The sequence below is a fragment of the Otolemur garnettii genome, unplaced genomic scaffold (assembly GCF_000181295.1).
Source record: "Otolemur garnettii isolate 467f Iridium unplaced genomic scaffold, OtoGar3 scaffold00004, whole genome shotgun sequence".
Lineage (NCBI taxonomy): Eukaryota > Metazoa > Chordata > Mammalia > Primates > Galagidae > Otolemur > Otolemur garnettii.
In genome coordinates this window covers 37,225,187-37,247,306 of record NW_003852399.1, presented here as the reverse complement: position 1 = coordinate 37,247,306, position 22,120 = coordinate 37,225,187, and the positions used below count along the sequence as shown (strand labels likewise).

The window sequence follows — 22,120 nt, the reverse complement described above, 5'->3', positions numbered from 1 at the left end:
ATGCAGCCATAAAGAAAGATGGAGACTTCACATCTTTTATGTTTACCTGGATAGAGTTGGAACACATTCTTCTTAGCAAAGTATCTCATGAATGGAAAAAAAGTATCCAATGTACTCAATACTATTATGAAACCAATACATAAACACTTATACTTTCATACAAATGATAAAACACAAATGTAGTCTAGCAGGGGGAAGGGGAAAGGAGGATGAGGGGAGGGCAATTGGTGGGAAGGAGGAGGGCACTTGGTGGGATATCATCTGATTTGCACAATGCAAGGGTATATTTGAAAATAACTAAGAGTAAATTTTAAATATCTTACCACAAAAAGTAAGTGAGGTGATGGCTCTGTTAATCAGTTTGATTTAAGCAGTCTATATTGTGTATTGAATCATCACATTGTATCCCATAGATGTATACAGTTATGATTTTAATGAAAAATTAATAAAAAAAGAATGATGCATTACCAATTCCTTACCAAAAAAATGAAAAAAAACTGAACTAGAATAGGGTTTGTTTAAGCAAAACCAAACCAAACAAAAAACATGCAATAAACTACTCCTTTGGTTTTAAATTATGGCGGCCAATATAATGCTCTATCACAGAGACACTACTTTAATTCCTACCCACTAATGCCAACCTTTCTCTTGGTCTGGAATCTGAGCCACTCTATGCCCAAAACAGAACTGTGTCCTCTACACCTTTACATTTCTTACATACTCTTGCCAAAAACAACAAACTATTCAGATCCCTTCCACATCAAGGGCCCAAATAATTCCTGCCAACATTCCCCTTCTATAATCTGCTCACAAAATCCTCTTTCAGCTGTTTTAGGAAATCAAATGTTTCCATTCTGAGGCTTTCCAATGATCAACAGAGGTTTTCAAAACTGGTGGAAATACAGATGCCACCCTTTCTAGGACTCTATGCTTTCTTTTTTGTTGTTGTTTTTAGAGACAGTTTCACTTTGTCGCACTTGGTACAGTGCCGGGGCATCACAGCTCACAGCAACCTCCAACTCTGGGCATAGGCGATTCTCTTACCTCAGCCTCCCAAGTAGCTGGGACTACAGGTGCCTGCCACAACACCTAGCTATTTTTTTGTATGCAATTTGGTCAGGGCCAGTTTGAACCCGCCACCCTTCATATATGGGGCCAAGTATTCAATACTTCCTTATGCTGGCACTAGTCAAATTAGATGTTCAAGCAATTTAAAGTAATTAATTTCCCAAATCTAAATTTATTTGTACTTTTAAGAATGGCACCACATTTTCCAAGAAAATGAATGAGAAGCTAACAGCTCCCCAGTAGGGCATAAGAAAACTGCAGAACTCTCGGTTTAAGGCGGAGGAGGAAGAGTGCAGTGTAAGTAGAATTCTTATTACGATGCATACAAGGCAACAAAACAGACGGCATGCTGGAGGGTCTTGCTTATTAACTGACAGTCATATTTATTTAGGACAGGGGCATGTTATGACTTAAGTGAAATATTGACAGTACACTACTAAGAGAAAATTTCAACAGAGAAAAGGGGGTCCAAAATATCAAAATTCTATTCCCAATATTGATAACAAATTTCTAATTGTGGCAGAAGGTGTTATGCTTACTCCTGTTTTCCAAGATGTAGATCAAAGTTGATATTTATGCATTTCTTAAGAGTACTAGGGAAGGTAATATATCTGTTTTTTCCCAACTGCTTTGAAGTTTAATCTCAAAGCCTTTCTTACGTGCTTTCCTGTCTTGATGAAACAGAAGTTCTATGGCTAACATCATACTGTCACTATTAGAGAGCAAAATATAGTGGCAAAATTTTATATTAGTTTGGTATGTCAGAACATCAATGTTTGAATACAGATACTTTAGGTCTTTAATGCTCAAAAGGAAAAATAAATACAGTAGAGCCTCCATAAGCTACCCACCCAAAGAACTGTAACAAACTGGCTGACATACGGAGGTGGTCGACTAAGGAACCAGGTTTACTGTACTGACACATACACGTGGGGCATGTCTGGTCTGTGACATTTAGATCAATGTAAAGAGGGGGTGAATGTAGGGAGCTGGTCAACTATGAAGGTTCTTCTGTGGATTGTTTCTTGAGGTACACAGCTGGGAAATTAGCTCTGGCTAAACATCAAAAGGCGTGAATTCTGCAACTACTGTGGATTTCACTTAGCTTTTGGCATTCAGGTTCTTTATTTAAGAAAGCAGGAAAAAAAAACAAACACTAAAATATCCTTGTCTTCCCTATTGTGTAGGGTTGATAAATGATCAAATGTACAATGAAAACAGCTTCACTTTTTGCATATCAAGGACTCTTAAAAACATCAATGATTTTCCCTCCACTGAAAGCATTAATCATTTCCTACTTTCCTGTCCAGAAACAGTAATGCTGTTTTATACTATTATGAAACCTATGGTGTAGGGAAAACTGAGCCCTGATCTTCAGCATAAAACTCGCTTCCTGCTTGAGAGACCTGGAGAATACAAGAATGGCATGTGAGTTGTGAATGTGCGGGAGAGCAGAAAACTGGCCTCCACAAGAAAATGTATAAGTGAAGTGTGGCAATAATTACAATGGTAAAGATTTTCTAGATTCCAAAGGTCTCTTAATGCTGGAGGCAGAGGTTGCTCAAGGTCTGCGGTTTTGCAAAAACAAAAGGTGGAGACATTCTATCTGACCTTCCCCACATCCTCCCTAATCTGTGCTAATATCAGACACGCAGCTTTTGTCTACTTCTTCCTGTATTATGATAATAAATATGGACCCGACGCTTACTCAGAAGGGCTCCTCCCAGAGTCCCTCAGGCCCCAACACAGACTCTTTGTTAATCATCTTCATTCCTTGCTCCAAGACCCCCCCATCTGGTGATGACAACCCCCTTCACTCTGGTGTGCCCATAGTAAAATAATCTGTGACTATATCTATGCAGATAACAGAGTTTCTTGGATGAAGAGATTATACACTTCTTTTCGGATTCTGTACGTGTGTCTTTTACAAAGTGCCCAGTAAGAGTTACTGGTTGAATAAATGAGTGAACAAATGATTGACGAACCAATCAATTAAGAAACAAATATTAAATATAAGTAAAAACAAGCCCTTTGTTAATAATAAATTGAAAGTAGCAACTTTCCAGTAAGAATGGTTATCAGTGAGGAGTCAATAAACTGTTAGCAACCAGCTCTCTGACACTACCCCTCTTATCCATAACAAGTGCCTGAATTTGTGTTGTTTCTCAATTTACGTGGCATAAATATTTCCATTACGGCCAATTTTAAGCACCCGATGCAAAGCCAATTAACAGATATTTGGGAGGGGACATCTATGCTGTGCTCTCCAGCCACACAAACTAGCTCTGTCACTCATTGCCACTTTTTTTGTAGTGGCTTCCACTGTCCCCTTACTTTGACTCTCGCTCATATCTTCCTATTTTGAAAATGTGTTGTTAAAGTCAGGTGTGTAAACTCGATGTTGGGGCTTAAATATTTTAAGAAATTTCGGAGAAGTGGAGTTAAATCACATTAAGTTCCAAAGAAAAGTTCATGAGACAGATCACTGTATTTGAGGTTGGTGGAGTCCACACATAGTTCTTCGGACTACTTCGCTTAGCTGAAGGACCGAAAGGAAAGGAGTAATGGATGGCATTACTTACTCAATTGTGTTTCTGTCCACTTTTCCTGTCATGTTAATGCCATAGAACTGCTGCATGGCAGCTAGGGCGGACTGCATGGTCTCTGCGGAGCGCAGCACCGACATTCTGGGGTCAGTTGGTGGAAGGTAGCCGTACTTTTGTAACCAAACCTGCAATGATAAGCACAGTTCCTTTTAGTTCATCCTTACAATGTAATAATACTTTTCTGGTAATTAATTTATGTCTATAACAATTTTTTCAAACCTTATTTCCTCTACAAGGGCACACATTATTTAAGTGTTTGATCTTTTTGTAACATAGTATGTAGTTTAGTTTATTTTAATATGGCTTCTGTGGCCATTATGGACTTTTATAACATATCTACCAATGCTAATTAAAAAGATCAATCATTTGTTGCAAGCTTTTAGTGCATAACATACTATAATAAATGTTGAATAAAAACACAAGTCAGTTTGTCCCTGTCCTCTAAAATTTCAGCCATTTAAAGTAGACAATGTACTTTTCAACATGATGACTCCATTGAGACTCCTATGCTGGAAGGGGCAGTTAATGTGCATATGGTATGTCTAAAAAGCCATTTTCCTGATATTGACCAGGGACTGCAGCTGTGTCAAGTAGCATCTTTCTGTCATGATATTTTGGGTATAAATTCCACCAATCTATCCAATTGCTAAGTATCTACAAGGTTTTGTGACTTTTTCATGACGACAATTTATTTTTCTTCATTTATTTAAGGTGATTCACTATAACCCACACCAGATAAGTAACCAAACGTTTCCCAGACAGTGGAATCCCACTATTTATTAAGTATGTTTAGCCTTCCCTTTAAGGGTCTCACAAATTTTAACCCCCTTTGCCTGTGAAGAAGGCTCTGGGGAGGACAGTGAAAGAAAGAAGTCAGCCTTGAACTCATCTCATCAGCATGACTGGAGCAATGATTCAGAGTCATTTAGGGTTGGATTATAAAAATAACACAAAACTCAGGGCATCCGGGAAAATAAAATCGCCACTAGGGAGCAGATGTTTTCTGGGTTTACAACACTATGCATTCATTGTAATTGTATCCGGTTATCCCGCTGTCCTTTACCTCAAATTTTGGTAGGCCTCTAAAAGTTCTTGAAGTGAGTGGGCTATTTATCATGTTGATAAGTGCCATGTCATTCTGCCCCAGTGTAGAACAGAAGTTGTGCGATTTAGCGGAAGGTATTCACCAGTGTGCGTTTCCCACCCTCCTGGTGTCTATTCATCACAAAAATGATGATCCTATGAAATTACAGTTTTTTCCTACTAGCATATTCTTCCCTTGTCAACTTTACAACTACAACACAGGAGAATTATTTTCCTAGTAAAAATAACCAGCAAATATAGAAGTGAAATTTCACCAAAAATAAATCAGTATCAACTATATTAAAGTCTTAAGATATGAACCACAAAGCGTGGTTTTGCTGTGGTATTTCCAATAATGGACCCCCTCAAAAGTATAATGCTATAAGCACAACTCCTTGAAAATAAAATAAAACATGTATGCTAAAAATGTTAAGAGATGAGCAATGCATCACTGTCAAGAAGGGTTATTGGTGAAACTCAATCTAGTAAACTCATTTGCCATGTAGCAAAAAGCGTGCCAAGACACTCTTTTCATCTAATCTGTAATGAATAGGCTGCCAGGAAAACACATATATTCAGTTACCTAGTTAACAGTCTGAAATAAATTCCACTTTTTCTTCTGAATGAAAGAGGCAAGCAACATTATTTAATATGAAATTTAATACCTATTGTCATGCAATTTCTCAAAAATTATGATGATTCACTATAATCCACATCAGATAGATAAGTAACCAATATCTTGCCCCATTCCAAAGACAAATCTTAAATTGGTGGGACTGATTTTTATTAGTCTTGATATTTAATAACATGTATGCACCGATATTCTTAAGCTGAATATTTTTTCCATGACAGTTTGTTTGTTTGCATTTATTCCTTACTTGTTAGAGAGCTGACTTGTTGCTAGGTTACTCATGGGTGCTAAGCTACCAGCGACTGCGTTTTTAAGGACCGCACAGAGAAAGCCAATAATAATAAACCCTAGGATTTATATACAAATAGAATTATAAAAATATGTAAATATTAAGTGCATAATGAAAAAATGGTATGTTCTAGAAAATACATATTTGATTTATATCTTGCCTTGAAAACAAACGATTTAGAATAATAGAAAAGATAAGTTGTGATTTTTCTTTCAGTTTTATTTTACATTATATTCTTTATTAGACAAAATCAGAATTTTAAAAAATGACTAAGAGGTGAGTAATTATGTTTAATTGTTAAATATGAGGAAATCTGACATATAGATGGTCTAAGTTTGTTTTCTGGAGAGAAATCATGACATTGACATGTCAGACAGAGAAGAAACTTTTCTACTAAATCTCATAGTTAATAGCCTTTCTGATACAAATTAAATACAAAGCAACATTTGAAAATATACCTTATCCCTTAATCTTAATATTCTATTATCCAACATATAATCTTTGTACCTTTTTCACTGTTCATAAAAATACATTTTGAGACATAGATGTGTCCATAAGTATACACAGATATGCATATACAAGTATATTTTATGTATTATAGATTATACCACAGAAATCCATCCTCATACGTTATTTGAATTATATCCTTGTTTTAATCATTGTTTTAAAATAGTGCTTCTTTTGCATGACTGAAAATACTAAATTGTCTCCCAAGATTGGTCGTGTCTTGATGAGAGCTTTTCAATGTTCTCAAATACACAGTATAGATACCTAAGACATAATGTCTTCACATATGCATTTGGAGCAAAGATCATCTAATTTTTAAGGTCCATGTGAGGATTAATTGAGGATATGTAAAGCCCCAAGCATATTTCTTACTTAGTAAGTCATGTTATTTGAGGCTTACTATGTTCCCTGAGTCCTTAAAATCAGGTCCACTCAATTTAAGATTTGTCCTTGGAATGGGGCAAGACTAAAACTATGGGTGAGGTTCAAACAGTCATAGTCACAAGGAAAGACACAGGGAAGAATCCCCAAATCCCAAAACAAACAAGGAAAGTGTGACAAATCTCCCAGACTGATTTTTGTTTTCTTTTATGGTGCTGACTGAATTGACAAGTGTGCATGAGAGCATTGAAAAAAATATCAACAATCAAGTCTCTTCAAAGCAAAACTTGACTCCTTTTACTATTAGGGACATGCCCCATCTTATTGTCCCCAAAACAACCAACTACAGAAGCTGAAATGGAGCAACAAAATCTAACCTTGAATTATATTCCCTGTGCTACTAACTCATTCGAACATCTGGCCTTCTCATAGACAAAACCACTTTCCTGCACTTAGTGACCTTTCAGTTGGAGGAATAAGCAGAAAACCACTGTTCTCTGCAGAGCAAGAAGATGTATCAAGCAGTAAAGGCCAACAATTAAATAGTAAATGCTATGCCAATAGATACTGCATTTACTATACTGTGGTATAAATAAGCAGGCACACAAAATTTCAGCAAAATCTATTAAAGAAAGAATGTCTTTGTTACTAATATTTCATATACGCATACTGTGAAAACTTACACTAATTGACTCAGCTATTCACCTACATATATTAAGCAATATCCTGAAAGATGGTTATAAAAAGTAGAAGGCAGTAGTTCTCATGACTAATACCCATCTAAGCAGTAAATATTTAGAATATATATTCTTATTTATTCCTTCAGGCTAGTGCTATAATCTAGAGAAATAATTTCCTTGAGTCTTCAAGCTAATAATTTTATCAATGCCTTAATGTAAAGCTAGACACTATTATTCATTTGCTGGGGGTAAATCACAAATGGAAGAGCAATTTTAAAAGTTCCCTAGTGACAGGACCTAACACACAGAGAAAAGATACTGAAATGATGACTATGAATCATTGCAAGGTGCCCAGACATACTTCCATTTAAAAAATAAAAGCCCACAAAAATTAGTGATTAAACTACTCAATGAGTTAGAACTGGGAGAGATATATTTTAAAACTTGTAGAAATGATTGAAGGGAAATATAAGGAAGGATGCATTTGGAATTTTAGCTAACCTGAAAAATCACTGTGCTAGTTCACAAAATCAATTTCTGGCTAGACGAGTTATTTCAAGTTATTTCAAGTACAGTTCATATCCAGGTTAACATATGGCAGGGAAAATGTGAATTCTTTGTACCTGGTGATCATTTGATCCAAAGTATAGTACTCAGTATGAAAAGAAAAGGGAAAAGATTAAAAACATATTTTATGGTATTTATTTGGTAAAAAATACTTCCATTTACATAATCATATAATATTTTTATTATTTTGGGAAATGATTTTTAAAAATTATTGGCATCACATGAAATTTTAACATACTAATAAAATATTTAAATCTATAATGCTTAATATATATTCTGGAATAAGTAACTGACTTTCTCTGATGAAATAAAACTGAAAGAATGCATTTTTAATAGAAAACTTTCTGTTAGAAAAAGTTAATGTCATTTTTTCAGTATGAGACTTATAAATACAGTCGCCAAATCCTGTTATAAACTAAAATTAATTAAAAAGTAATTACTCCTCGATTTTGTAATCTCATCAGCAAAGTCGGAAAAAGCTGAAGGACTTTTTTTTTCCTAAAATGCCATATATTCACCGGTTATGAAAAATAGTCAGATTTAGGGCCTACGTTTTCTAGTCTGAAAAGCAACTATAAATATGAATTATAACTACCTATTAACCAAAAAATTAAGTTAATGTTGGAGTAGTCATTCAAAATTGGTCAAATTGAAAATTCATGGGATAAGTTACAAGGCAGAAATTAGCCTTTCTCTTCATTCAAAAATCTAAGTGGGCTTTAAATCACTATTCCATCACCACCATGAATGAAGCAGTGTATATAATTGCACATAGAGAATTCAACTCCCTTGGAATTTTACTGTCTGTGAAATGGTTTCTAAAAATGGAAATGAAACAATGGATGGACTAAAAGATACTCCACTAAACATCTTAGCAATCAAGAGGCTTCTCTCACTTAGTGAGAGAGGAAAACGGCTTCATTATTAGGAAAAGTTGTGAGGTTGTGATGACCACCATGACCATATGATTCCCCTTAACATGCAACTATCTCATTTAAGACAGAAACTAAAATCCTAGGGTGTAAGGGCTGGAGAGACTTTTTCCATTCTACATAAAAGTGAACTGCACTTTCTACTTAGCAGTGGTGGCAAACCTATTAAACAGTAATGGCTGAGCTCCAGTGCTAAAAAATATCAGTGCCCCCATATGCTCGTCCAACACGTGCCAGTCATTATGCTAGAAAGTTGTCTGGGATTATGATATATTGCATCCTTCTCTATTTTTACTGGTTTTTCCTAAGTCGATTGTCGAGATTTATGAAAATGGATATATAGTGTGTATGCTACCCACACACAGACATGCACACACATGGAGTGACAAAACAAGACAAATACATAAAAATTCAAAAAAATTATAGGAGACCAAGAGGTGGATTGCTTGAGCTCAGGAGTTCAAGACCAGCTTCAGCAAGAGGTAGACCTTATCTCTAAAAATATAGCTGGTCATCGTGGTGGGTGCCTGTAGTCCCAACTACTTGGGAAGCTAAGGCAAGGGGACTGCTTGAGCCCAAATTTGAGGTTCCTAGGGGCTGTGACATCACAGGACTCTAACCAAGGAAACAAAGTGAAACTGTTTCAAATAAAACAAAACAAAAAATTAAAAAGATAAAAATAAATACAACCAACAGTACACAATAGAAAGCATGGATATGATACCACATTCCTGATGATCCTTAAATAGGCAGACATAATTACCAACGAACTATTTACAATAATCATTGACAATTCTACTGACATCACAATCAGCTCACAAATCTAAAACCATAAAATCCCACCGGAATCTGCTGGAATCTGGTCTGTTTACACTAGCCAGGTGAAGAGAATTGCAACATAGGCATTTCCATGTGACTTAAGCTGAGTCTCATGGATCAGTGACTAAATTTGTCTGTATTTTCTGGGAGCCGATTTAATCTTAAACACCAAAAATGCATGAAGAAATGAATGAATCTCAAGTAAGGTTTGCAACGTGGTAATACAAAATATCCATCCTCTTGAGATGTAGGTACAAATTACCACAACATTTTATGTAAGGTATGCATGCACACATGAATTCATAGACACAACTATAGAGGAATACTAAAATAAGAAGAAGCAAATGTTACTTTATTCAATATACAGACTGACCGTGGTGTGTGCTCGAACAGCCTTCATACACTGAATTGTCACCTAAATTCCACCAGGTGTACAGAGGGAGGATGCGGAGCTCCACAGTATGGAGAGGACGACACTGTCACCATCAACAATTAGTTTGTTTTCAATACATGACAACGTATTGGTTAAATGGATTTATGGATTATATGATTTTGAAAAGTAGAAATTTTAAAATTATTTAAAATATGATGGGGAGTGATCAAGAAAAGATTTTATTCTAGATAGATGTTTGCTGGTTATATCATGGCAAGGAACTTAAAAGTTGTCAAACTTAAGTTATATGTTTTCTTTTACAAAAAAAACAGAAGTGCCATCCTTTTCTGTGAAGTTAAGTAGTTGTGAATAGTATGTAACTAGATAGCTATTTAAGGACATGAGAAATAATAAAAGCTTTTGATCTGTCCTATCAAGATAAAAATGATGTTATTTAGCAACACAAGAGAAAAAATTGCTTTTGAAGGGAAGTCATGTTATATAGAGTATTTTAAAGACGAATGCTTAGAAATGTTTCTGATGTGACATTGTGCTCAAAAAGATAAAAACGCATGATCTATTCAAACTCTCTATAATTCTCTACTTGAAAATCCTAATAGGAGAATAGTCTATCTGCAAATTAACCTGCCAAAAAAATTAGTTTCAGTGGGTTTTAAGCCTCAATGTAAATATCAGGATGTGGGTGGTGCCCATAGCTCAGTGGGTAGGGCACCAACCGCATACCCTGAGGCTCGCGGGTTCGACCCCGACCTGTGACAGCTAAAACAACAATGACAACTGCAAAAAAACATAAAAAAAAAAATAGCCAGGCATCGTGGCAGGTGCCTGTAGGCCCAGCTACTTGGGAGGCTGAGGCAAGAGAATCACTTAAGCTCAAGAGTTTGAGGTAGCTGTGAGCTGTGATGCCACAGCACTCTACTCAGGGTGACAGTTTAAGACTCTGTCTCCCCCCCACAAAAATGTATGTATGTATGTAAAGATGTAACACCTTTTGATTAGTTTTTGGAAACAATTGGCAGACATCAAGGAAGATGCCATAATAATTTACCAGTTGCATTTTACCAAAATCTTTTGCATAATTGATGAATAGGATTATAAAATGAAGCTCATGGTGTAAACCAGCAACTTTTATGGTATCCTTGTTTGGTATCTTTTTGGCCATGCCTGGTTTTAGGGTAAATGGAAATAAACTGATCTTGAAATTTCTGTATTTAAAGCATTAAATCAACATTTTAAAGAAGACTGAAGCATTGGTAGTCACAGAACTCTCACACAAAACATAATTAAAGACATTTCTAATATGAGCAAAACAAGGTAAATATAACTCATTAGTAAAATATTAAAATGTTTTAAAAGGTATTTCATCTTTAGTTCGCTTAAAGATTGCTATTTTGAATATGTTTTATAATTTATATAATTTTAGTATATCAGTTCATGACTATAATTTATAATTTCTATGATAAAAGACAAGATGGTACATGTTAAAAAAAATTAATTGATGACAATGTACAGTCAAAAATACGAAGATCATAGAGGTGACAGAAACGACTTTATTTCTAAAAAGGAAGGTCCTTCCTTAAATATTCTCCAATGTACCACAATTACTCTCCCCAGAAAATGAGAAGACAATATATTAAATTCTATCCTATGACAAATTCCAGGCATCTCTATTTTTAACCTTCACTAATGAAGCTCCCCACATCCTACAGAGAGAATTTCTTAGAATACCTTCAAAGCCATTTAGGACTTTGCTCAAATTCTTCCCTTGTTACTTTTCTCTATAGAAACTATTGTTTGGTCATTTTGAAATTCCAGTGTCACCCAACACGTCTTGATAAGAAGAGCAGCTGCTACGATGCCTTTACTGCCCACTAGGTACCAGGAATTATCTTTACTCTTTATAATAAATCTTCAAGTTAAGCACTATAATCTCCGTAATGACAGAATACAACGTCACAAAGATTAAATAACTTGCCCAAGGACACAGTGATAGTAAGAGAAATGAAGAATTAGTATTCAAACGGAGATCTGACTGCCACCCGTACATGGCTCTGCCTGGGACCTAGCTTGCCTCTTAGGGAAGACATTCAGCTGCTTGTCTGAATCCTGGGAAATCCTCAGAGACCCTAATCACATTTGAAAATGAGAAGGCAGGCCATCTGAAAACATACCCACAGTAACTCGGAGTATTCAGTTTTCATAAAACAGCCCACTTTACATCATGAGAAGGGCACAGAGCTGTGGCTGCATATGTTCTGGGTATAACACTAACTCCTACGTCCAAGAGCATCTCTAATTGCCAGTGCAAAACAGCCTTGCACAATCCAATTGCCCAACCCAATTAATATCCTTTATTCTACTTAAGCATATTTCACTTACAGCCATATCAATTTTGCAGTTTGAAAAACCCTAAAACCTTTGCTAGAGGCATCTTTTCTTGTCACGTTATTAATTGTTTTGCAGCACTTTGTTCTTAGAGTGTCTCTCAATGCTGCTGGTCAGTCGCATCCCCACTTCCTTTGCTTATCTTTTCTAATTTAATCCCTGAAATACCACCCATGCACCAGTGACACAATGATTTGATTCTAAGTCTGATCTCATCCACATGTCCAGACTCTGACATCACACTGCTGCAAAACCAGAATAACACAGAAATCATCCTTCATTTCTCCTCTTTTCCTCATCATGCATAGCCAATCCATCATTATGTCTGAGCTGCAACTTTATCTTGAATGGAAACTCTTATTTCTGCTGCCACCCCTTTTCCAGGGAGCAATCATTTCCCACCAGAAACATTAAGATTCTCCCGCTGGCTGCTGTGCTCTCCTATTTCTACCACACTTTCTTTCTGCCCCACTGTCAGCTGTCTTTCTTTTTTTTAAAATTGTGGTAAAGTATATATCACCTAAAATTTATCATTCTAACAATTAACTTTTTTAAAATTTCAAGTTAATATGAGAGTACAAGTGATTAGGTTGCAATGTTTGCATTTGTTAGGTGAAGTCCCTGTTGTGGTTGTGTCCCCTATCCAGGAGGTGTGCCATATACCCTTACATTGTGCCCATTAGGTGGGAGCACACAGCAATCCTCCTCCCTTCTCTTTTATCACCTCTCTCCTCACTCCTCTCCCCAACGTGAATTGAACTGTGTTTTTTCTCTTGTGTGGGTGTTTGTCTACTGACTTCATCTGGTATTGAGTACACTGGATACTTGCTTTTCCATTCTTGTGATACTTTACTAAGAAGAATGTGTTTCAACACCATCCAGGTAAATACAAAAGATGTAAAGTCTCCATCTTCTTTATGGCTGAAGAGTATTTCATGGTATGCATATACCACAGTTTATTAATTTATTGTTGGGTTGATGAGCACTTAGTTTGTTTCCATGACTTGGTGACTGTAAATTGAGCTGCAATAAACAATCTAGTGCAAATGTTCTTATGGTAAAATGAGGCACCCCCCCCCGTTAGATGCCTAGTAATGGGATTGCGGGATCAAATGGAAATTCTATTTTGAAGTTCAAACTTCAATGGAAGTTCTTTGAGGATTCTCCATACTTCTTTGCAAAGAGGCTGTATTAGTTTGCAGTCCACATTTAATTTTCAAGTGTACAGTTTGACAGCATTAAAACCATTTACATCATTGTGGAATTAGCACTACCACTCATCTAAAACTTGTCATCATCCCAAACTGAATTCTATACAAGAGATCCTTGAATAATGCTGTTTCATTCAATGCCATTTCATTATAACATTGAAGAGAAAAAAATATCAGTTCCTGACCAGAAACACTGTCCATGAGTAGTCTGCACATTCTCCTCAAGCCTGGGTTTTCTTTAGATACTCTGATTTCCTCCTATATCCCCAAAGTTTCCATGTTAGATGAATTGGCATGCCTAAATTGTTCAGTCTGGGTGAAAGTGAGTGTGTGTATGAAGGCACCTGGCAATCCACAGAATGGATTCTTGTGTCCTGAGCTGCCCACCCAAGCCCCTGAACTGGAAGAAGCTGGCTAATGATCCTACTTCTTTTTTTATCAGTTTTTCTTAAATGTATACATATCTTACATTTATTTCAATGTTTAATATTACAAATGTTTTAGTCTTTATTTAGAAGTCTCTGATGTTTTTGTGACCAGAAATATGCTGTAGGAACCTAACTCTATGTTGATATTAATTTTTCTAAGTTAAAATTGGTTTTTTTATATTGTGAGGACAGTGTACTCATTAAATAATTACTCCCCAATACTCCTTTTTTCTAGCATCTGGTAACTACAGTTAATTCTTGAACAATAATAGTTTGAACTGAATGGGTCCACTTATCCACAGGTTATTTTCAATAAATGTATTAGAAAATTTTCTGGAGATTGTGACAGTTTCCAAAAAGCTAGCAGATGAACTATGTAGCCTAGAAATAGAGAAAAATTCAGAAAAAGGTAGGTATGTCATGACACATGAAATGTGTGTAGCCTATTTTATCATTTACTACCACAAAAAAGTCATGAATTTATTTCAAAAAGTTAAAATGTATCAGACACAACACAGACTGTACATAGCATCATTCACAGTCAAGAGAAATGTAAACAAAGATGCAGTATTAAATCACGCTGCATTCGACCAGGGAAGTGTAATAGTTTTGAAGTCATCTTTTGCCATGGTGGTGAGCTCAGGTGTTGCAAGTATCACCTGCTTAAAATGCCTCATGATGCTCCTCATCTCCATCTGAGTAGTTTATCTCTCAGTAAATCATATTATTGCAGTAAAAAGGGATGGCTCGTGGTTTCTCATGTTATCTTTCATCATATTTATTACGATGCTGGAAACTCTGAATAACACTGTGGGACCCGTACAAAGTGCCACGAGTGATGCTGGAAGTGCTCGTAAGACACAGAGAAAAGTGAAGAGATTATAAGAAAAAGATGAACTGTTTGAAATGTACTGTAGATTGAGGTCTATACATCTGTCTGGTAGTCTACCGTTTCAAGATAATGCAGACAGCATAAAGACCATCACAGAAAACCAAAAAAGAAGGAAGAAAAGGAAAATCATGGCACAGCTATGCCAGCAGGTGTAAAATATTGCACTTTTGCAAAATATCTTTTTATTTTATATTAAAAATTTAGCTTTCACAAGGGTGCTATATGAGAGGCCTACCTACAGAATAGTGTTTTTCAACCTTTTCTTATGTCAAGGCACACTTGAACCCATAGTTAAACTTACACAGCACACTTAAATTATGTTGATCGAAAAGAAAAGAGTAAAAAAAAAAAAGAATATACTTACTATGCTTTGAACTTCTTTTGAAAATAATTTAATTAATGATCTTTAAAAATGCTATAGATCACTTCATATGTTATAGATCACTCATATAGCTATAGCTCACTCATAGCTATTAATGATCTTTAAAAATGCTATAGATCACTTCATATGCTATAGATCACTCATATAGCTACAAAAAGAATACACTTACTATGCTTTGAACTTCTTTTGAAAATAATTTAATTAATGATCTTTAAAAATGTTTGCGTCACACCTAATATCCTCTCCTGGCACGCCACGGCACACCAGCTGAAAATCACTGCTATAGCTGCTAATCTGATCACAGGAGAAGCCACCACTATGCGACAACTTAAAGCCCAAAGGAAGGTATAGAATCTAAATCGCAAGAATACAATGCCAGTAAGGGATGGTTTGAAAATTTTACAAAATGATTTGGCTTAAAAAAATATCAAGATAACAGAAGCAGCAGCTTCTGCTGACCAAGAGGCAGCCAGTGAGTTCCCAGACGCCACTGAGAAAGAGCTTTGAGGAAAAAGGCTATCTGCCTGAACAGTTTTCAGCGCAGAAGAGAATGCCATATTAAGGGGGGGAAATGCCACGAAGAACATGCATTAAAATGGAGGAGAAGTGAGCTCCAGAATTTCAGGCAGGAAGTGATGTAGTGATAGACTAACTCTCCTGTTCTGTGCAAATAGAGCAGAGTTTGTTATCAGAACGTCCCTTATTTATAATGTGTTTAACCCTAAAGCCCTGAGAGGATAAGATAAACACCAGCTGCCAGTCTTTCAGTTGTACAACAAGGAGGCCAGGAAAACAAGAATCCTTGTGCAGTATTCATCCCATGGATGCTTTGTCTCTGAAGTTAGGGAATACCTTGCCAGCCAGAGACTACTTTTTAATATTATTTTGATATTAGACGATGGCCCTGGCCACCCAGGTGTTGAAGTGATCTACATGGCCCCAAACACAAGGTCTCTAGATGAGGGGGTCATAAGGACCTTTAAGTAACATCACACATGGAACTACATGGAAAGGACTGTCAGCACCCTGAGAGGGGACACGATAGAGAGAACACTGTGAACGTCTGGAAGGAACGCCCCTTGAAGATGCCGTCACTGGTATAGAAAGAGCCGAGAAAGCCGCCAAGTCCCAAACAATTTAAATTCCTGCTGGAGAAAACTGTGTCCAGATGTTGTGCATGACTTCACAGGTTTCCCAACAGAGTCAATCAAGGAAATCATGAAAGAGATTGTGGATATGGCAACAAAGCTGAGGAACAAACAGTTTCAAGATATAGATCTTGGAGAAATTCAAGAGCTAATAGATACCACACCAGAGGAATTAGCAGAGACAACTTGATAGAGATGAGTGCTTCTGAATCAGGGCCAGAGGATGAGAAAGATGTAGCAGGAGCCAGAAAACATTAACACCAGACAATCTGGCAGAAAGGTTGTGAGTATTTGAGACTGCTTTTGACACATGAACCCTTACGGTATGGACACTGAAACTAAAGAAAATAGAGGAAGGATTGGTAGCATGTAGAACATTTTTAGAGGTATGAAAAGACAAAAAAAAAAAAAATTGCATAGCATTCTGTAAAGTTATAATGAGTATGCCTACCTTTCCTGCCTCCCCCTCCTCCAAATCTGCCACCATTGAGAGGGTAAGACCAACCCCTTCCCTTCCCCTCCTCTTCTGCCAATTCAAGGTGAAGACAATGAGGATGAAGACATTCATGATGATCCACTTCCACTTAGTAAGTATCAGAGTAACTACATTTTCTCCTCCTTAAGATTTTATTAATGACATTTTCTTTTCTTTTGTTTACTTTTTTGTAAAATATAGTACATAATACATATATATTATACATTATAGTTTGTAAAATATAGCACATAACACATACATATAATGTGTTAATCATTGTTTATGTTATTGGTAAGACTTTTGGTAAACAGTAGGCTGTTGACAATTGCCTAAATTGTAAAATATAGTACATAACACATACATATAATGTGTTAACAATTGTTTATGTCATTGGTAAGACTTCTGGTAAACAGTAGGCTGTTAGTAGTTAAGTTTAGGGAGAATGAAAAGTTGTACTTTGACTTCCCACTGTTCAGGGGACTGGTGCCCCCAATCTCTGCACCATTCAGGGTCAACTCTGTCAGTATACTCTGTCTCTACAGACTGACTACTCTAAATATCTTATGTAAGTGGATCATATAATACTTGACCTTTTTATCTGCCGTATTTCATTTAAGATAATGTTTTCAAGTTTCTTCCATGTTACAGTGGTAGTGTATAACATTTCTTAAGACAAAATAACATCTCATGATATGTATGTATTACATTCCGTTTACCCATTGATCCCCTGATGAATGTTACGGACTAAATGTCTGTGTCCTTCCAACATTCATATGTTGAAATCCTAACCCACGGTGTGATAGAATTAGGAAGTGGGGTCTTGGAAGGCAATTAGGTCATAAGGCAGGCGCTCTCATGAAGGAGATGCTGTTGTTAAAGGAAAGCAGAGAGCTCTCCAGCCCTCTCTCCATCATGTGAGAAGTCGGCAATCTGCAGCTTGAAGAAGAGTTCTCACCAGAACCCCACATGTTGTCACCCTGATCTGAGATTTCCAGCTTCCAGAACTGTGGAAAATAAATTGCTACTGTTTATAAACCACACAGTGCATAGAACTTTGTTACAGCTGCTTAAATTGACTAAGACAATGAACATTTGACTTGTCCCTATCTTTTGGCTATTGAGAATGCTGCTTCTGTAAAAATGGATGTACAAATATCTTTTCTAAGTCTTGCATTCAATTCTTTTGGGTACATATCCAGTAGTGGAACTTCTGGAACATATGGCAATTCTATGTTTAATTTTTGAGCAACTGCCATAATGATTTTCCACAGAGACTTCACCACTTTACATTCTGCCAGTTATGAACAAAGGTTCCAAGTTTTCCACATCCTCCTCAGTGCTTCTTATTTTGATTGCTTTTTCATTTGTGTGTTTGTTTGTTAATAATACCTATCCTAACACGCATGCTGGAAGTGTTATGAGTTGTCTTTTTTAATATGTAGACCAAGATGCATCACTGATTTGATTATAACCCTTACATAGTTTCCCAGTGACATACTCTAAATCCAAACTCCTAACTATGGTCTACATGTCCAGGCCCAATGATTGTTAACTCTTTAACTTCTCATAGTGCCATGCCTTGATATTCCAAGTACATTTTCTTTTTTTTTTGCAATTTTTTGGCTGGGGCCGAGTTTGAACCCACCACCTCCAGTATGTGGGGCTGGCGCCCTACTTCTTTGAGCCACAGGCACCTCCCATTTTCTTTTTTTCTGTTCTTGGACCGAGCTAAATTCCGTTGTGCCTCAGGGTACTTCATTTAGTTTCCTAAGTAAAAAATACAAAAACACTTTTCTCCTCAACCTTTAAAATCCAGAAGTTAGACTTCTTCAAAGAGGCCTTCCCCAACTGTACCTCACCACCACCATCCACACCATCCAGCCCCCTGTTTATGTCCCATGCTGCACTTATCATGAGCACCACATGGTTGCTTTATTTATGGATTTGTTCTTGATCTGTATCTATTTCATTCAAAGCTATAGTCCCAACAGCCAGAACAGTTCCTGGCACATTCTCTCAGCTTGAGTAATAGCACTGTGAGGACTGGCTTCAGTGTGGGGGGAGAATCCACGTCGTAATGCCCAGCTGATGCTACAATGAAGCCACAAATAACATTTTCACATCTTTTGCCCAATGGATTTCCAAATCAATCATTGACCATTCCCACACACTGTATATACAGCGGTTGGCTCCAAATGAGGAGTCTAGTGATGGTTAATAGCAAATGTTAGTTCATCACTAAAGGTTAGTCACTTTCCAGGGCCCTCTAGGCCAGCTCTAGGAAATATGGAGTAAGGCAAAATATGAGATGATAATTTAGATTGCTATTGGGAGGGCACTTAGTGGTTTTTATCTTTATCTTTCTAGATTCTACCTGCCATCCCCATACCCTGAGAAGAAATCAATGTAGAATTTTTTTAATACTTGCAAACTGCTTTCTGGAAAGTAATGATATTCAATATAAACAATACATAAAGAGCTAACATTTATTAAGCCAGACGTTGAGCTAATCTCCTTAATACATTAGCTTATATAATTACCACAATAAGCCTGTGAGATTGATAGTATTATCATCATTTTACAAATGAGGAAATATGGTGGGCGCCTGTATTCTTAGCTACTCGGGAGGCTGAGGCAAGAGGACCGCCTAAGCCCAAGAGCTGGAGGTTGCTGTGAGCTGTGAAATGATGGCACTCTACCAACGGTGACAAAGCAGGACTCTGTGTCTTTTAAAAAAAAAAAAAATGAGAAAACAAGTTGAGAAGGGTTAATCCACTTGCACAGGGCTACAGAACAAATATCCAAGGATACAACTGTCAGTGTGACTCTGAAATGGGTCTTGCTTTTAAAAACTGTCACAAAATCCAGAAGAGTGGGCAATAAGCCCAGCCTTTCTTGTATACAATTATGGCCTGTATGATCTACATAGGCCGTACTATGTCAGAAATCCGCTGTCCTGTTTCACATAGTTGAATCTCATCAGTGAGCAGGTGAGCCATTTTGCTGGAAGAATAAAATTAAATACAAACAAACAAAAAAAAATGATAAGCACATGATAAATGTTGCCTATCTGCTCCGCAGACCTATGTGTGTGTTACCAATAAGACTGGAAGAGTAAACAGCTCTCATAAGACCGAAAATTATTACAGTTCTCTAAAAGTAAAACTTTTGAATGTAGCATAACCCTCTGAAGGCAATGTAGAGATGATCTGCTATTTCATCCTGGTCTTCACTGAGTGATAGAAAGTTTGTGCTGATCTATCAGTATATTGATATTTTGGAAGCTCAAATTAACTTTGAAGTTAGTTTTGATATCAGAGAATTAATGGTGCAGATTATCCTGATATAACTCCAGAAGAGTGACTGAACAGTAAAAGAATATTTAAAACAAAAATGAAGGCATAATATTCCAACTGGAAATCAGTTCTTTCTCTCTAGGGACAATCTGGTGCTTCAAAATCTTGACAACATTATCTTCCCAAAGGCTATATTGTTCTTGAAAATGTGAAACTTAGATTTTTTTTTTTTTTAGGAGACTAGCATAGGATGAAGGTTGAGATAATTTAACATATTATAATTAAGATAAGATAAGATAAAAATAAGAACTGTGTTTTTAACATAATATGCTTTAGGATTAATGAGTGGAAATTAATTAAAGCAAGAAGGGGTATTTTAGGTTCCTCTAAAGGAGAAGGTACTTATAAACAAAAACCCTCTCCCTGACGGTGAACTTGTTCAACGAAACATTACTAAAAACCTATTATGTTCCAGCTCTGGGCTAGGCCTTCAGGTCACAACAGTGAACAATACAGAATTAGTCTTTGGTCTCACGGAACTTACAGATTGATGGATAAAGAAGACAAATATTAATAAAGTATCTCCAAATGGATATATAAGTTCAAGTTGTGATAAGTGCTTTAAAGAGAATATAGGATGTTTTTGAAGTCTAATTATAGACCCAATTTAGACTTGCAAGGTAAGAAGGGATATTTGATAAATTCAGCTCAAATTTGAAATATAAATGAAAGCAAAGAGAAGAGAGAAGTTCCTTCTAAAGAGAGATACAGACAGGTAGAAATGCTGAGATATGATGGTGGGGATTTCAAAACATGTACATAAATCATGTGGGGCTTATCTTATAAAAGGAGTACAATTTTGGCCTCCCCTTCTATATGGGCTGGTCTAACTATTTGCTTTTGATTAACAGAATGTGGTAGAAGCAATGCCGTATAACCTTAGAGGCTAGCTGAGAAAAAGTGGTAGCAACTTCTGTCTCTCTCTTTTAGGAGATTCACTTTGGAAACCCATCCACCATATTATGAGGAAGCTCAAGCCACAGTAGCTAATTAGGCAAGTATCAACAGCCAGACAAGAGAATAGCAGGACTTCAGAAGTTTCCAGCTTCCGACCTTTGAGTAGTACTAGCAGAGACAAGCTGCCCTTGGTTACTCTTGCTTAAATGAAAAATTGTTGAGCACAATAAATGCTGCTGTTGTTTTAATTCACTGAGGTTTGGGTGGGTTAAGATTGTTTCATAGCAACAAATAACTGGAAGAGCCTAAAAGAGCTGTGTGTTTTTGAGATACTAAAAGCCACTCACAGTTTAAGGAGAAAGACTAGGAAAGAAAGTCACATAATGAGATATCAATGATTTGTAGGGTTTTGTATGTGTAAGGGTAGTACAGAAATCAGAGAAGGGTTTCAGCCTTTAAGTGATATGGTCAGATTTGTCGTAGAAAAAGCATCATTCTTAACTGCTGTGTGGGTAATGAGTTGGAGGGAATATAGTCACAAGAGGGATCAGTTAGGAAGCAAATGTCTAGCAGTAGTTGGGGAAATGGACAAGTAAATGATTTCATGAGACATTTTAGAGGTAGCAGACAAACTCTGTAAACTACAACCTATGGGAAAATTACTATTAGTGGTAGTAATTGTTACCTTATTCATGTTTTGTGTATATAGATGGAACAGAATGCTAGGTAGTCCGTCATCAAGTTCATAGTCTAGCTGTCAAAGACACAAGCAGGTGTTCTGGTCGAAGCTTATAAAGGTGTTACAGATACACATGGATAGGGCATCCATGATTCACTGTGTAGATTTTGGGGAGGTGAAACAAGTTAAAAAGCATTTAAAAACAATTCAAATCCCTGGAGATTATAAAAATTTTCCTCTGCTCCCTTTCTATCTTCAAGGTCACGTCCCTACGCCAGGCTCTCTTTTACTTATTCTTGTATATTGCAAC

The 22,120-nt window shown here is 36.5% G+C and overlaps 1 protein-coding gene across 1 annotated transcript in view; it reads right to left on the bottom strand.

The window, feature by feature from the left end:
• Window positions 1-22,120, bottom strand: part of MMP16 (matrix metallopeptidase 16) — a 281,181-nt gene that overhangs the window by 144,174 nt on the left and 114,887 nt on the right. Inside the window, exon 2 of the mRNA XM_003782500.2 lies at window positions 3,651-3,799. Within this exon, the coding sequence (XP_003782548.1) occupies window positions 3,651-3,799 (149 nt within the window). The remainder of the gene's footprint in view (window positions 1-3,650; window positions 3,800-22,120) is intronic.